General features: G+C 46.9%; 1 protein-coding gene and 1 long non-coding RNA gene across 5 annotated transcripts in view; one reads left to right on the top strand and one right to left on the bottom strand.

Moving 5' to 3' along the window:
• Positions 1 to 724: 724 nt before the first annotated feature.
• On the bottom strand, positions 725 to 14,571 carry PNOC (prepronociceptin). Of its 3 annotated transcripts, none has more exons than XM_023216808.3 (3): positions 14,412 to 14,571; positions 4,539 to 4,991; positions 725 to 1,136 (listed from the first exon to the last, which is right to left on the bottom strand). In XM_023216808.3, the coding sequence occupies exons 1-2, from the start codon at positions 14,535 to 14,537 to the stop codon at positions 4,587 to 4,589; spliced, it is 531 nt and encodes a 176-aa protein (XP_023072576.2). In that variant the 5' UTR covers positions 14,538 to 14,571; the 3' UTR covers positions 725 to 1,136; positions 4,539 to 4,586. The 3 variants fall into 3 exon arrangements, with proteins under 3 accessions (XP_023072576.2, XP_023072575.1, XP_031791707.1); XM_023216807.3 differs by lacking the exon at positions 14,412 to 14,571 and adding an exon at positions 5,242 to 5,402; XM_031935847.1 differs by lacking the exon at positions 14,412 to 14,571 and having other exon boundaries at positions 729 to 1,136; positions 4,598 to 5,220.
• LOC111545747 overlaps positions 14,130 to 15,125 on the top strand; it is a 54,211-nt gene continuing 53,215 nt past the window's right edge. Inside the window, exon 1 of one of the 2 annotated variants that reach the window (XR_002732532.3) lies at positions 14,130 to 14,584. This is a non-coding gene — a long non-coding RNA (uncharacterized LOC111545747). The remainder of the gene's footprint in view (positions 14,585 to 15,125) is intronic. The other variant, XR_002732531.3, reaches the window with a different exon arrangement.

The raw sequence follows: 15,125 nt of genomic DNA, 5'->3' as shown, positions 1-15,125 counted from the left end.
TAGTCCCAGCTACTCAGAAGGCTGAGGCAGGGGAATTGCTTGAACCCTGGAGGCAGAGGTTGCAGCTACCTGAGATCATGCCACTGCACTCTAGCCTGGGTGACAGAGTGAGATTTTTTTCTGAAAAAAAGAAAGAAAAGAAAAGAAAGGAAAAGAAAAATTAGGGTTGAGATAAAATTTTTAAGTATATAAGCATTAAAAGTAAAATTTCCGAGGAAAAAGATACCTGGCATTTTATCCACATGGTTATACTGACTCACAATGTCCAAATTCAACAATTTAACAGTATAAGGTTGACCCAATACATGACACCAGTGGAATATTTTATTATAGCTTTTTTTGGTTTTTGAAACAGAGTCTCACTCTGTCTCCCAGGCTGGAGTGCAATGACGCAATCTTGGCTCACTGCAACCTCTGCCTCCCGGGTTCAAGCAATTCTCCTGCCTCAGCCTCCTGAGTAGCTGGGATTACAGACAAGTGCCAACCATGCTTGGCTAATTTCGCCATGTTGGCCAGGCTGGTCTTGAACTCCTGACCTCATGATCCACCCACCTCAGCCTCCGAAAGTGCTGGGATTACAGGCGTGAGCCACTGCGCTCAGCCTGCCCATCCTCCTGTCTACACAGGAGGGCCATGCACTTTTTACTTCTGCTTCCCGGCAGCCGCACCACTGGTTTGTGTGCAGAGTCTGCTTCTGTCACTTCACTTAAAAACAGCAAACCAATTTATTAACCGTTTGCTCAGTAGAAGTTTAATGGAGAAATCGTTGTTTAAAACAATCAGTTGGAAAGAACAGCTCTTTTACAAACAAGTTATGGCAGTGGCGAGTCAAAACCCCAGGTTCAATTTCCTATCCCTTTCACCTGCCCCTAGAAAGGGGAAGAGGCAGGTGAGCAGGAGAGATGGGGCCATTGAAATGGTAGCTAGAGGAATTACAAAAATACACTCTCATGTAGCAACAGGGTTGTGGTGAAACATGCCGGGGCCTGGGGAGGAACAATCAAACGGGGAGGTTCTGGAGGCCACGAAGCCTGCCAGATCTGCAGACGCTCAGTGCCTTGGGGAAGAAGGAATCCTGATTCCCAGGCGGCAGGTCTGGGGCTGGACACATGCTGTTTGGGGGATCACCTGGACGCCTGGGGAGACAGAAATGATTGAAAAATGGCAAACCTGATGGTTTTTCTCACCCTTTTCTATTCCCCCTGGAGACGGAAGCAGTGAAAGGGAGGCAAGGAAAAGCTATCAACCCAAAGAAATCGTTCCTAACGTAGCCCGAGGGGTCCTCAGCTCCTCCACATCTCTCTCAGACCCGGGTCTACTGGCCGGACTAATAGACTAAAGGGGAGGTCTGTGGGCTGTGACTCAATAGGCACAGCGGCAGGCCCCCTCCTGGGGAACAGTTCTCCCTGGTATTTGGAGCCCATGCGAAATAGTGCCCTTGTTTTACAGTTCTTTTGTTTGCAAGTGCTCTTTGAGCCCGATGGCACTGATACCTGACCATGAATGAATGTGCTCAGTCTCCATTGCCTGGAAGGATCAAAGCCTGAGGGTAGCAGAAAAGAGGAAGGCAGTATAGGGTCAGAGGAAAGGCAGGCAGACCCCCAAGACCAGCTGTGACAAGTTCTGTCTAGAGGTGGGCCTGCACCCCAACACCTTTCCTTCCTAGGACATCATTACACTTTCTGCATAGGGTTTTTTTTGTTTGTTTGTTTTCGTTTTTTTTGAGACGGAATTTTGCTCTTACCCAGGCTGGAGTGTAATGTGCACTACTATCTCGGCTCACTGCAACCTCCGCCTCCCGGGTTCAAGCGATTCTTCTGCCTCAGTCTCCCAAGTAGCTGGGACTACAGGCGCCCACCACGACGCCCAGCTAAGTTTCGTATTTTTAGTAGAGACGGGGTTTCACCATGTTGGCCAGGCTGGTCTCAAACTTCTGACCTCAGGTGATCCACCAGCCTCGGCCTCCTAAAGTGTTGGGATTACAGGCAAGAGCTACCACGCCCGGCCCTGAATAGGGTTCTTTATCCCATTCCAGTGTAAGGTGGCCCCACTTCTTCCCAGCCTTCTCCATGTCGATTAGTATTAGATACCGTAGAAGTCAAGGACAGCATTGGTAACGAGTCCCCTAAGATGGAGACATCTCCATCATGTGTAGGGCAGATTGGGTTGTGTGTATGTGGATGAAAATAAGGTTGAAGCCAGCTGTTATAGACTCATAAATATCCATATTGGAACTCACCAACTGTGCATGTTGGGGGAAAAGAAACAGAGAGATGGTTGCAGAAGGAGAAAGGAGAGTCATCAATAATACCAAAATGAGCTGGTTAATGTTTCTGGTCTCCATCCAGAACTTGACATCTGAGCAGAGCCACAGACAGAAGTTTCTTACCGGTTTTGTTTCAGTGCCTCTCAGTTGGAAGCATAACAGAAGATTAGAAAAACCAATTGCCCGGATAGAGGCTCGAATCATTTTTTAAAAAATAAACGGATTCCTGTTAATGGGCCTGATTTTCAACTGTGTTTAGGTAAAGAACATTGCCATCGTTCAGAATTAGACATGAGCTTCAGTGTCCCTGAAGAGCCACTTTAAAGAAGAATGTCTTTAAGATTTGAAAGAATTCAACCCATGCTACTTTCGAACGATTTGCTGTTAGGTGCTGTGCAGATACGTGTTAGAAAGAAATAGGAGGCTTGTGAAGGATCCAAGAGTATGACTTCAAAAGCAGTGCAGGTTAATTTGGGGCCTTTGGAGATGAGTCATCCTGCTAAAATAAACACATCAGCTTTCTCTTCACAACTTAATACATGTGTCCATATTTGGTAGCAGGCCTGTGGTGAACATGCCGGCCTACCTGCAAAGGGGCCGTCTCCATGCTAAAGTGTGGGCACCAAACATTAGCATATGCACTAATATATCATCAAGGAAGGTTATTAGTGACACCGCTACCTCTGCACCATAAAACAGCACATGCAGATATTTTTTCTCTTATGCTCGGACTCAGGGAAAAGCCCCACTTGGGTAATGTTTTGGGGTGATTGTGAGGAACTGACTGGTTGTGTTAGGGCAATGATACACTTTGGAAGTTTGTCCTCTTCCAATTTCATGTTGAGATGTGATCCCCAATGCTGGAGGTGGGCCTAGTGGGCGGTGTATGGGTCATGGGGGTGGATCCTTCAGGAATGCCTTGGTGCCCACCCCGCAGTAATGAGTTCATGGGAGATCTGGTTGTTAAAGGGGCTGGGACCTCCTCTCTTCTCTCTCTTGCCCTCTCTTGCTATGTGGCACGCCAGCTCCCCTTGCCTTCTGCCATGAGGAAAAGCTCTCCGAGGGCCTCACCAGAAGCAGATGCGGGTGCTGTGCTTCTTGTATAGACTGCAGAACATGAGCCAAATAAACTTTGTTTATAAAGTACCCAGCCTCAGGTATTCCTTCGTAGCAATGCAAAATGGGTGAATACAGGCAAGTTTCTTAGCTATTTAAGGAGACGTATGAGACTCTGCAGATGATCATATTCCCATATACTAATTAAGGCACATAGCCTTGATGGTTGGGATTTTCCTAAATTTTCAGAAAATTCTGTGCTAGGTTGCCAGTGCCACTCAAAGTGATGTATTGGTTGATGGCCTAAGGAAAGTTGGGTTTTGAATGACCAGGTAATCAATTAGGGTCTTTGATGTATATTATTAGACATGTGGACTTGCATAAGGTGCCTGTGGGGGTAGGAACAGAGCAGAAGAAAGAGAGAACAAGGAAGAAAGAAGAGAGGAATAAAAGCAAGCAAGCAAAAAAAAAAAAAAAAGGCATGCTGGAAAGAATCGAAATGGAGGAAAGAAGATGAACCCCTTTAGTCTATATTCTAGTAGCTACTTGGTTCAAATTCTCCATGTCTTGCTCAGTAATGATACCATTGACCATAAGGAATCAGTCCCTCTCTGGCAAGGTAGCAGGATGGACAAATGGCTTGTGGAAGGAGGAAGAGCAGAAACCACAACTCCTGATCTTAACAAGACCTCTTTGGCCAGGTAAAATGGGAAACTTTAATGTTTCCACGGAGCCAGGCACCCTGAGACCTGGGGAAAGGAGAAGGGATCAGTAAGCTGTCTTTGAAGATGAAATAACACCATCATAGCTGTGGTATCGGACTCTGTTAATGGCTAAGAGTAGGTCCTGCTCTCGGTATTTAGAGAGACAATCTCAAGGAAAGGTGAGCTGACTGGTTGCTATGGCAACTGGATGGGCATATTGGTCCACTTAACTGTCCCCATAGTAACTAAGCTCCTGGGGAGTGATAGAAGAATTAGTTATCTTAACATACTACTATTATCCCCATGGTAACCAGTCTCTAGCCAGAAGTGGTCAGCTTCAAGGTGCAATCATAGGAAAATATTTGCTGCCTAGAGAAAGGGTGGGCTGGACTCCTTGAGGGGTGTGTGTGTGTGTGTTTGGGGATGAATGTGCTTCTAGGCCTGGGAGCAAGGCTAAGACAGTTGGTGTGTGAGGTCTCTCCTTGCCCCCAGCTTATTGGTGCCCAACTCACTCATGGGTTGCAGTGGCCGGTACAGCTGGGAAGAACGCCCCTTCCAGGCTACACATTACCATTCTGGTGCAGGGTGCGCCGGCGCTGGCTGGACTGCATGCTCAGGACCAAGTACTGCCTCATAAACTCACTGAACCGCTTCTGATTGGCCAACTTCCGGGCCGACTTCCGGGCCCCAGTGAAGCCCCCAAATCTCTTCTGCAGCTGCTTCTGCTCCATCTCACCAGCCTCCTCCATGCCAGGCTCGGGCTCCTCCTGCTCCTGGAACAGGCTCCGGACTCGGGGCATTCGCCGCAGATGCTGCATCTCCGAAGCTCTCGGCTGGTAGAGAGCAGCCGCCACATGCTCTGGGGCGGCAGGGCTGAGCTGCCAAGAGCTCCTGGCCATGACCTTGGTGCATGGAGTCCAGAGGGGGCTGGGGAAGACCTTCTCTTCACACTCGAGGATGCACACCTGCAAAGATACGGGTGAGAGGAGGGGAGAAGGAACAAGGGCCTCTGTTAATCCAGGGCGAGGGAGGAGATCCGGCCCACTGCACCAGTGCAAGTGCTTCTGAAGCATCTAGTTTATCAAGTAACGTGCAGCAGTTTTGCACAGGTTTTTAGGTTCGTAGAATTTCAGAATTGGAAACAAACAGAATCATCTGACCCAGCTCCATCATTTTACAAAGAAACCACGGCTCAGAGAGGTGAGCGTAACTTACCTCTGGTGTCACAGCACGTTAACATAGGAAGTTAAGACAGGATGAATGCGCCCAACACCACACCCTGTTACATCTTTAGTCGGGTTTTTGGAGCCAAGCACAACTCATGACTGTCACCCATAAAGACTTTTATTTTGTTCTTTCCTCAGGCTTGTGGAAGGTCAGATGGGTTAAAGAAATTGGGGATGTGAAAGTATGTAGTCAAATCTGCAGGTTTATTTTAAGGTCACTGTGTAAAGATCTACCCGGCTGTTGTTAATTTTTCATCCCTCGTACAGCAGTCGTCACTATCTGTGTATCATTTATAGCAAATGGGGGTCAAGACCCTGTGGGGTGTAGGCAGACTGGACGTGCGAGGCCGAACCTGTGATCCAGTTCCAGGTTGGAGGAGAGATGCCATCATCAGATGTGAGCCCAGCCGACCCGCCCTGTCCCTGGGAACACTCTGCTCTGCGTCTCCTGCCAACCCTGACTTCTAGCCACCAGCTGGACCGTGATGTTTCTTCACCCCCTCTTGGCTGGTTCTGACCTTGGCCCCCCCTCCCCCGCCATGTTCTTGGTTCTGATTGGGTCTCCTGGAAGCCTCTGCCCCTGGCTTTTCTTCCTATTTGCTGTTTTGGCTTCACCCCTAATTTCAGTCCAGGTTTCTGGCCTTGGCCGGCTGGAAACCCCTGACCTTGCTGCCGTGAGTCAGTAGGCAGAGCCCCTCATCATAGCACGGAGCTCCTGCCTGGCTTCCAGGGCACCTTCTGGGGCAGAGGCTGCAACTGTCTGGCCTGTATTCATCTCCCCTTCTCCTTATGCACAGAACACTGTTTTATTCCTAGAGGCAACATATATGTTTCCCAAGCTTCCTTGGAGCGAAAAGTAGCTGACGACATAAAAATGGAAGTGTAGGCTGGGCGCAGTGGCACACGCCTGTAATCCCAGCATTTTGGGAGGCTGAGGCGGGTGGATCACGAGGTCAGGAGATCAAGACCATCCTGGCTAACATGGTGAAACCCCGTCTCTACTAAAAATACAAAAAAAAAAAAGAAAAAAGAAAATTAGCGAGGTGTGGTGGCAGGCCCCTGTAGTCCCAGCTACTACGGAGGCTGAGGCAGGAGAGTGGCGTGAACCCGGGAGGCGGAGCTTGCAGTGAGTGGAGATCGCGCCACTTGCACTCCACTCTGGGTGACAGAGCGAGACTCCGTCTCAAAAAAAAAAAAAAAAAAAAAAAAAAAGAAAGAAAGAAAAGGAAGTGTAATCCCAGCACTTTGGGAGGCCGAAGCGGGCAGATCACTTGAGGCCAGGAGTTTGAGACCAGCCTGGTCAACATGGCAAAAACCCATCTCTGCTAAAAATATATAAATTAGATGGATGTGGTGGTGGGTGCCTATAATCCCAGCTACTGGGGAGGCTGAAGCAAAAGAGTTGCTTGAACCTGGGAGGCGGAGGTCATGGTGAGCTATCATGTCACTGCACTTCAGCCTGGGTGACAGCGTGAGACTCTGCCAAAAAATAAAATAAAATAAAGAAATAAAAGAAAAAGAAAAAATAAAATAAAGGAAGTGATCAGGCATCAGGTGAGGTTTCCAAGAAAGTAGGAGACTGACTTAAGTGGGAAGAACATCCCGTTTTCCTCTTCCTCCAACTTTCTGCTTGGAATGTGGACATTTGGGCTGACATTGTGTTTGCCATCTGGAAACCATGCAGCGACTCAGAGGGTGGGAGTCATGGTCTAGAAGCTGCCGACTGGCAGAGAAAAGAGAGGAGACTGGAGCTGCCACTGCAGCCCTGGGGGGTCCCCTCCTCACTCCTTGTGAGGAACTGAATCTATTGATTTCAGCCACTGTCACTTTAGGTGTTTGTTACTAGCGGGTGAATTTCATTCTTATCTGATGCAGTTGTCCTTCTGCTTGGCCTCTCGATCCCTGTCTCTGAGTGGCACCTCACTCCCCAGTTGACTCAGATTTCAAACTCTGGGCATATCTTTTCCTCCCCTCTCACCGCCCCCATCCTGCCAGTCTACAGTTCTGCCCCTCCTCCCACTCCCTCTACCACCGCCTAAGTGCCTGTTAGGTGAAGTGGGTCCCTAACTGATCTCCGCATCTCTGGTCTTTGCCACTGTCATCAGTGTGGTACCTCTGGCAGGATACCCTTCCTGAGGAGTAACTAATCATGTCATTACCTTGCCCACAGCTGTCTAATTGTTTATCGTATCCATAAAACAGCTCCAAACTCTTGAGCAGAGCATTCAAATCCCTCTACCACCTGGTCCAGCCCACCATCTAGGTCTTACTTCCGAGTCTTCATCACATGCCCCTTGAGGCCTATAAGGCTGTTCCTAAACACCTCAAAGCTCCTCATACCCGCATGCCTTTCTCTCTGTCCCTCGAATGCAATGACCTCGTTGAATCCTTCCATCCATTCTTTGGGACCCAGACAAGCTCCAGTGCTGCCCCTCTCTGATACCTTCTAGTTCCCTGGCAAGAATTGCTCTCTCCTGCCTCTGTCTTCCCATAGAACTTTGTATTCCTCTTGTGGAAATTTTAATGCTTTATGTCATTAAATTACAATACCTTCTAAGGCAGAATATGGCAAATTAGGGACCACATCTTACTCATGTTTGAATCCCTTGCAGGAATCTTCTCCTTCCAGTGAACACTAGGGTTTCAGTAGAGGTTTGTCGAACTGAGCTGAATTAATCAAGAAGTCATTTTATATTTAGCTAAGAGTATAAAAGAAGGGAATGAAAAGAGGTAAGAAAGAGTCCCTGGAAGAACAGGGGTCACAGCTAATTGCAACCAGGACTGGAATGCCCCTCGTGCTTAGCATGCACACTGTTGCAGCAGCACCTGTCACCCTGCTGCCACCCTTTGCTTATCTGATTACTCATCTGTCCCATTAGTCCGGGACTCCAGGACTCCAGGATTCTTTTATTCTTTTTTTTTTTTTCTTTTGGAGACAGAGCCCACACCTGGTCTAAAGGGTCCCACACCTGGATGTGGGTCCCAATCATCTGCAGAGCTTTTAAAAACAGAATTTCGGCTGGGCGTGGTGGCTCATGCCTGTAATCCCAGCACTTTCGGAGGCTGAGGCGGGCGGATCATCTGAGGTTGGGAGTTTGAGACCAGCCAGACCAACATGGAGAGACTAAAAATACAAAAAATTAGCCGGGCATGGTGGCACATGCCTGCAATCCCAGCTACTCAGGAGGCTGAGGCAGGAGAATCGCTTCAACCTGGGAGGCAGAAGTTGTGGTGAGCCGAGATTGTGCCACTGCACTCCAGCCTGGGCAATAAAAGTGAAATTCTGACTGAGAAAACAAAAAAACAGAACTTCAAGACTCAACTCAATCTCTGAAGAATAGAACCAGGGATTAAAACTTATTTTTACAAAGGAATTAAAAACTTAATTTTACAAAGGTCAGGTAATTCCAATATTTGCCTGGATTTGCAAATCATGAATATAATTCAATCTTTGCATTTTATGATGCAGTTCAGTAATGTGTCCAAAACAACACGGTTAGATAACAGTATAACCTGAACAAGAACTCAAAGATGCTTTGTGGCCCAGTCCAAGACATCTACTCAGCTACCTCTGTGTGCTTGCAATATGAATCGTGGCAATCAATGCAAGAAAAAGGATTCGATGAGACCAAGAGCTGAGGTTTGGATGGAAGTATTGCCCATATTCCAATGGACTGGAGGGGACAGACAGGGAATGGGTCTGACGGGGGTGTTCCTTTCCTTCCCTGGTAGGGTTTTCAAGAAGCAACCTGTCTAAGTTCACCTATTAGTCACAGGAGGTGACATTGGCCCCTAGTGATGCTCAAGCCATGGTTTTTCTGAGCATGCCTTTTTCATTTAGCTTTTGCTCAGAGATACTTAACACATGGAACCTAGTTGCTAACAGAATGACCTCAGCAAAAAGATGCAGGGAACTACTTTTTCACACCTGCAATGTAACTGATTATAAAAAATTAAGGCAGCCCTCCCTTCCATAGATAGGGAGGGCTGCCTTAAGAACAACGGAATTGCAAACTTCCGGAGTATTCTATAAGAATTGCTACTGTGCTGGGCATGGTGGCTCCTGCCTATAATCCCAGTACTTTAGGAGGCCAAGGAGGGAAGCTCCTTTGAGCCCAGGAGTTTGAGAGCAGCCTGGGCAACGTAGGGAGACCTCATCTCTACAAAAATAAAAATGTTAGTGGGGTGTGGTGCATGCCTGCAGTTCCAGCTACATGGGAGGCCGAGGTGGGAGGATTGCTTGGGCCTGGGAGGTCAAGGCTGCAATGAGCTGAGATTGCTCTACTGCACTCCAGCCTTGAGGACAGAGCGGGACTCTGTCTCAAAGAAAAAAAAAAAATGCTACTGGAGTTCGTTAGAATGCAAATTTTTAACCTATAGCACTGGATATTCTGACCCACTAGGTCAAGGGTGGGGCCCATAAACTTGTATTTTTAGCAACAGCCCAGGTGATTTTGAGGCTGGATGATATCTGGAGAAATCCTGCTTTGAAACTTGCTCTGAGGAGGAAGAAACTATCATGGAACACGGTGGTTAAAGACTCCTACAGAGAGAGTCATTTGGGTCTGTACTGAGCCTGCTCCTGAAATACTTGGAAGAAAAGCAGCTAGAATCAATGTGTAGTGTATTCTTTCAGATCAGAATCCTGTTGAGTTAGTACTCTACAGGACTGGATCTCAACTGGGAGTGATTTTGCCTGCCAAGGGGCCATTTGGCAATCTCTGGAGACATTGTTGGTTGTCAGAACTGGTGTGTGTGTCTGTGTGTTACTGGCACCTAGAGGCCAGGGATGCCAGTAAACATCCTAAAGTGCCCAGGACATCCCCCACAACAAATAATTCCCCAGCAAAAGTGCCCACAGTGGCAAGTTTGAGAAACTCTGCAAAGTTAACAGGGATGCAGAGAAGTGTGGCTAGCACTGGGAAAGCCGTAGAAGGGTAGAGTGGGGGAGCTGGATCTGACCTTTGAGCATGCTTGGTCCAATCCTTGCAGAATAGGAGCCCTGAACTGCTTGTTGAATTGTTCTGCTCCGTTGGTTTACAGAAACAGGTGGAAGAGTTGTTAAACCTGGAGGTGCTTACATCTTCTGTGAGCCCCTGGGTTTCTAAGCCCAGATGGTAATTAGATTTTGTGTCAGTCAGGGAAAATGAAATTCTGTGATCAAACCAGATGCCACAGTCCATACCCAGACTTGATGCACTCTTAGATAAATTAGATGCTAACAAAATCATCTCAACTCTTGATTTAGGAGAGGGTTTTGGGCAAATAGGAGGAAGGCAAATTCACAACAGCATTTGTAACACCAGATGGGCATAGGAACTTAATTCCTGACCCTCTGGTGTGGGAAACTCACCAGCCTTTTTCCAGAGAGGGTTAATGGCTTATTAAGTGAGGTGGACATGTTTTGGCAGCCCACGCTGATGGCATTACTATATTAAGCCAGAATGCGTATGGGCATCTGGAGTCTCATATGGCTGCCAAATTGATCCATAAAGCTGGGCTTATAGGGAAAGTGAGCGAATGGCCATTTGGGTGTCTGGGCTCAAAGATTAGGGTACAAAGTGGGAAACAGGCACATGAACCCATTGGGGATAAAAGGAGCAGCTCACAAAGGCAGTCAAGTTTCTGCCACTAAAGAGTCACACCACTTCTGACCAAGAGACATTTGGGAGCTATTTGCTTTCTGAGGTCCTGCTAGAATATCTGAGGACAAATACAGAAGATGAACAGCATAGAAGACAAACATATAAGGAACTCCTACTGCAAGTCACCTCATTAGAATTTTCATTTCATGAAGAGAGAAAGAACTACCAGAAGGTAGTTTGTTTAGAAATAGATTTTAGGGAATTTTATTGATTGAGACAGAGTCTCACTTTGTCCCCCAGGCTGGAGTACAGTAGCATGATCTCAGCTCACTGCAACCTCTGCCTCTCGGGTTTAAGTGATTCTTCTGCCTCAGCCTCCTGAGTAGGTGGAATTACAGGCATGCACCACCATGCCCAGCCAATTTTTGTATTTTTAGTAGAGACAGCTTTTCGCCTTTTTGGCCAGACTGGTCTCGAACTCCTGGCCTCAAGTGATCCACGTGCCTTAGCCTCCCAAAATGCTGGGATTACAGGTGTGAGCCACTGCACCAGGCCAAATTTTAGAGAGTTTAAAATAAATTTCCCCACACTCTTTCTTGAGGACTGGTTGCCTTATTTTTTGTCTCTAAAACAACTCAGTGAATCCAGTTTTTTCTCCTTGAGCTGATGAAGTAAGTACCATTCACAGTTAGGTTAAAGGCCAGGACGTTGCAATGGGTTTGGGTGTGAGTCATTTACCAACCAAAATTATAGTCTAACAACAAGCAGCCATACTTGAATAGTCTACTAGGAGCAGATATAAAAAGTTTCTTGATGAAGCCAAGGATCCAGAGGACCCTGGGAAGAGCTCAGGATTATGTAATTTGGTGGAGGGACTGGGGAAGGGACCTTTGCTGAAATATGAGTCCACCTGTCATTCACAGGATGGACATAGTCAAGGGCTGCCAGATTTGGAAATGGGATTTGAGTGCCTACTTTCTAGGCATTTTGTTAAACTCAAACATAGGTTAAAAGTGAATACAAACTAGAAACAAAAGCAGGCAGCCGCATCCTCCGGGGGGTTAGCAAGCACTATGAAGGTGTTAGTCCTCCATTGTGAGGATTTTATGTTCCATTTTCTGACTTGTTTCAAAGAAGTAAAGCTGAGAATGTTGTCTAGACCTCAGATATTTAAGATGCTATGGAGAGATGCAGACATGCTCCAAATTTTTGACTCTCTGAAAGATGCAAACGTAAAACCTTTACAGAGACTGCAGCAGATGTGCCTATTAGGAGACTAATGGTCTTAGAATCTTCCAGTTTCCGCGGGATGGGATGTGTTTATTGAGCTATGCTCTGTGCCACACACTGTGCTGCATGCTGGGATACCCAGCTCCATCAGTAAAGAAAGCTCACTCCATATGGGGAGAGAGAGTCCTGCAGATACGACTAACAATCAGAACACGAGGAAGGAGGGCCCACTCCACTGGGGTGGGTGGAGAATCAGTGCAGTGTTCTCTTACCAGGGGACACTTAATCTGGGATTTGAAGTGCGAGTGGGATTTATGGATGGGGGAGGAGGCGGAGGCAGGCACGATGGCAGGAAGAGAAGGCAGGATTTCTGGGAACTCTGGAAAGTGATCGGGTCTGGAGCCCAGGAAAGAGGCGGTTGGGAGGGTGCCTCTAGGAGTTTTCTGCAGCCTAGGAGGAGCAGAAGGCCTGGGATGTATGGGTGGGTTCTCAGAGGGAGGTGAAAAGCAGAGAATCTTGGTGATCCTTTATGTGTAGGGGGTGGGGAGAGGACAAGGAACCAACACAGTAGCCGGAGTAGGGAAGAGAATGAGGCACGTGGACGGAGAGAGGGCTGGGGTTCCTGAAAGAGGGAATCGTCAGCAGGGTAGGAGCTCAGAGAGAAACATGGTGGATGAATAAGAGGAGACATTTACTATAACCACGTAACCGAGGGCCAACTGTAGACTATATTCATGGAAAGTAATAATATTAATAACATGGGAAATTGATCCTGGTATAATATAGTAAGTGAATTGGTTAACTGGAGATACGCTGGGTAGTTATGACTGGTTGGAAAATGGGCTTGAAAACCACTGAACTCAAGAGCTTGGTGCTTTGGGTCTGCTGGATTTTTATCTCCTCCTCTGTTATCTGGAGGTGGGAGACACCAGGGTGTGTCAGCCCCCCTGCAAATACTCGGTTCTACATTTGTACGTTTGCCTTAAGGAACTGTGGTGCTTCCGGTTGTTTTGAAAGGTTAAGGGGTTTAAAAGATGGCATCTTTTGAAGGAAGTTATTTGACTATAAAGTAAAAAACAATTGAGCTATACTGGATTTAATAGGAGAGGAGTAACTATGTGGACTGAAATGTAGATAGTTGACAAAGCAGTTTATTTAATGAAGAAAAATTTAATACTGGATTTGCACCTGAAGTTGGAAATTTAAAATATAAGAGAGCATTTTGGTACTAAGGGGTTCACTGTTGAATTATCTGCAATATCAAAAATAAAAGGCACATACATGTTCAATCGTTAGACAAATTACATGGTCCTTCTGTATCCACAGGGGATTGGTTTTCAGGATACTAAATCTACAGATGCTCAAGTCCCTTATATAAAATGGCTATGCGGCCGGGCACGGTGGCTCATGCCTGTAATCCCAGCACTTTGGGAGGACGAGGTAGGTGGATCACTTGAGGTCAGGAGTTCAAGACCAGCCTGGCCAACATGGTGAAATCCATCTCTACTTAAAATACGAAAAATAGCGGGCTGTGGTGCTGGGTGCCTATAATCCCAGCTACTTGGGAGGCTGAGGCAGAAGAATTGCTTGAACCTGGGAGGTAGAGCTTGCAGTGAGCTGAGATCGTGCCACTGCACTCCAGGCTGGGTGACAGAGTGAGACTCTGTCTCAAAAAACAAAAACAAAAATAAAAAATAAATAAAATGGCTATGCACATCCTCCTGTATACTTTAAATCATCTCTAGATTACTTATATTACTTAATATAATGTAAATGCTCTGTAAATAGTTGTTATGCTGTATTGCTTTATTTGTATTTTTTTATTGATGTATTATTATTTTAAAATTTTTTCTGAATATTTTCTATCCATGGTTAGTTGAATCCTTGAATGTGAAACGTGTAGATACCGAGGGCCAACTGTAGACTATATTCATGGAAAGAAATAATAACATGGGAAATTTATTCTGGTATAATATAATAAGTGGAAAAAAGTAGGATTCTTTCTCTTACTGGTGTAATTAAGGGTGATTTAAATTTCTCTTTTTTTATACTTTTCTGAATTTGCCACACTCTCTGAAATAAGTAACATTATTTTAATCCTGGGAACTACCTGGCATCACAGGCAGGGCTCTTCCTGCAGGTGGTATGGTGGAAAGATCGCAAGGTTCTGGGTCGGAAGAGCAGCTCCTGTCTGCATCTGTTTCCTGTGGGCCATGTGATGCTGGGCAAGTCCTGTGAGCTATGGGAGAGGCCTTGGCTTCTCACTCAGAGTCTGCTCCGGAGTAGGGAGGGAGGAGGTAGTCACGGAGGAGGACAGCCTCTCTGCCTTGCCTTGGGGACCTACCTCCAGGTTGAAGCTGTCCAGGGCTGGGTGGAGCTTCTCCTGGCATGTGAGACAGTCCCTCTGACAACTGCTGAACACACTGGAGAAGAGGCTGAGCAGCAGCAGGTCACAAACCAGGACTTTCATGGTGCAGGAGCAGGAAGCAGGTGCTGGAACATACAGGAAGCATGGCAGTGAGTACAGCCATTCTCGGGGGGCTGCTCGGGGCCGGAGACCCTAACCCAGAGGATGCAGGAAAGACACTCCTCTGCTGTCTGTGGCAGGACGGCACTAGGGGCCTGAGATTCACTTTCCAGGGGTGTAAATTGTCGAGGCCATAGGCAACCCGGCCCTATCACCTAGACTCAGTGTTCACGCACAGGCTTGCTAGTGTCTGGGTTCTTGGGTTGGTCCTGGGTGTCAGGACACCCCTGTGATTCCTGCCACCTGCCTGGCCTTGACACCACACAGGCACTTTCGGGAGCAGCTGTGTGGTGGCAGAGACAGCTTTCTTGGAAGCTGAAGGCATCGCTTTGCAGCTTACCAGCATGTGACATTAAATCAACCTCTTCGAGCCTCAGTTTTCATAGCCCATAAAAGGGGCACAGTGGCACCTGCCTTATCACAGGCCTATTGTGAAGATGAAATGAGATCTGTAAGGGGAGTTTTGCAAAGTGCCATGCAAAGGTAAGATGAGTAAAATAGGAGATTTATTAATGAGTCAAGTGCTTCCTT

The sequence above is a fragment of the Piliocolobus tephrosceles genome, chromosome 7 (genome assembly GCF_002776525.5).
Source record: "Piliocolobus tephrosceles isolate RC106 chromosome 7, ASM277652v3, whole genome shotgun sequence".
Classification (NCBI taxonomy): Eukaryota; Metazoa; Chordata; class Mammalia; order Primates; family Cercopithecidae; genus Piliocolobus; species Piliocolobus tephrosceles.
This window is presented reverse-complemented; position numbering and strand designations above follow the sequence as displayed.